The following is a 1,235-nucleotide window of genomic DNA, read 5'->3' as shown; positions in this document are numbered from 1 at the left end:
GGGGGGTGAATAAAGGTCTCCTGTAGTGAATCGATGCGTTTTTGTAAGAAACATATCCATATTTAAAACTTTGTAAACCGTAATCTCTAGCTTCTGCTAACTGTCGTACGCGTGTTCACTCCGGCGGATGACGGAGTCGTAGCATAAAGTCCGCTGAGAGTATACTAGTCTTGCTTTGTTTACAGGAGCAAAGGAAGCAGTTTCCTTACTTTAGCAAAGGAAAACCAGTCTTCTCTTGGCTTACAGTATATCGAAATCCTCCAACATTTTTCATTTCAAATCTTTGTTTTGTACTTCTTATTCATGACCGGCGTTTTGTTTTGCTGATTCGTCACTTCTCACCGGATCTTACGCTATGCTTACGTCATCCGCCGGAATGAACGCGTGTACGACAGTTTGCAGAAGCTAGAGATTACGGTTAATAATGTTTTAAATATGGATATGTTTCTTACAAAAAAACGCATTGATTTGCTACAGGAGGCCTTTATTCACCCCCCGGAGCCGTGTGGGATACTTTTTATGTTGGATGGATGCGCTTTATTGGACTTCTTTTAGACCAAGAATGTCATATACACCTAGAATGGCTTGAGAGTGAGTAAATCATGGGGTAATTTTCATTTTTGTGTGAACTATCCCTTTAATGTTTTATGCATCGTTTCACTCAGCTAACTACAGATTTGTGTTCTCTATTTACACAACCAAGTAAACCCGAAAATCTAAAAATGTACAAAAAACTCAAGGGGACAAACAAAGGTTTTTCCAGAAGATTAGAACAGTTGTGTTTAAACCATTTAATTTTCATTATATATATATATATATATATATATATATTAAATGCAAACAAATGTATTTACTGCGTCATATAAATTAATAATGTTTGTGAACACCACTTTTTTATTTATTTACTTACAGGCAGTTGTTTAAACCATTAAAATTTAATTAAATTTATTTTAAAATTAATTTTTTTTTAAATTCAATATTTTATCGTCTGTCTTGAGTGTAGCTAAGCGTAAGCTAAGCTAATTGCAATACATGAATATAACAAAAAGGAACCGATTAAACAATAATCTTGTGACAATAATAATCTTTGTTTCTCAGGTGGACATTGGCCCAGTGTCTGAGCCGGTCTCTCCTCCTGATCCCGCTCCTCCTGAGAAGGCTGTCAGGACCAGTTCCCATAATTCCCAGCGCAGGTACACATCCCACCAGCACAAAATATGTTTTCCAGAGCGGGC

General features: G+C 36.5%; 1 protein-coding gene across 1 annotated transcript in view; it reads left to right on the top strand.

Annotated features, from left to right (window-relative positions):
• Nucleotides 1–1,193, top strand: part of LOC107574069 (serine/threonine-protein kinase N1-like) — a gene marked incomplete at its 3' end in the record, with an annotated part of 7,988 nt that extends 6,795 nt beyond the window's left edge. The window contains exon 4 of the mRNA XM_016260540.1: nt 1,099–1,193. Within this exon, the coding sequence (XP_016116026.1) occupies nt 1,099–1,193 (95 nt within the window). The remainder of the gene's footprint in view (nt 1–1,098) is intronic.
• Between the last annotated feature and the right edge of the window lie 42 nt (nt 1,194–1,235).

Source organism: Sinocyclocheilus grahami, unplaced genomic scaffold (assembly GCF_001515645.1).
Source record: "Sinocyclocheilus grahami isolate Dianchi unplaced genomic scaffold, SAMN03320097.WGS_v1.1 scaffold2107.1, whole genome shotgun sequence".
Lineage (NCBI taxonomy): Eukaryota > Metazoa > Chordata > Actinopteri > Cypriniformes > Cyprinidae > Sinocyclocheilus > Sinocyclocheilus grahami.
Note: the sequence above shows the minus strand (reverse complement) of the source record. Positions and strands in the feature narration are given on the sequence as shown.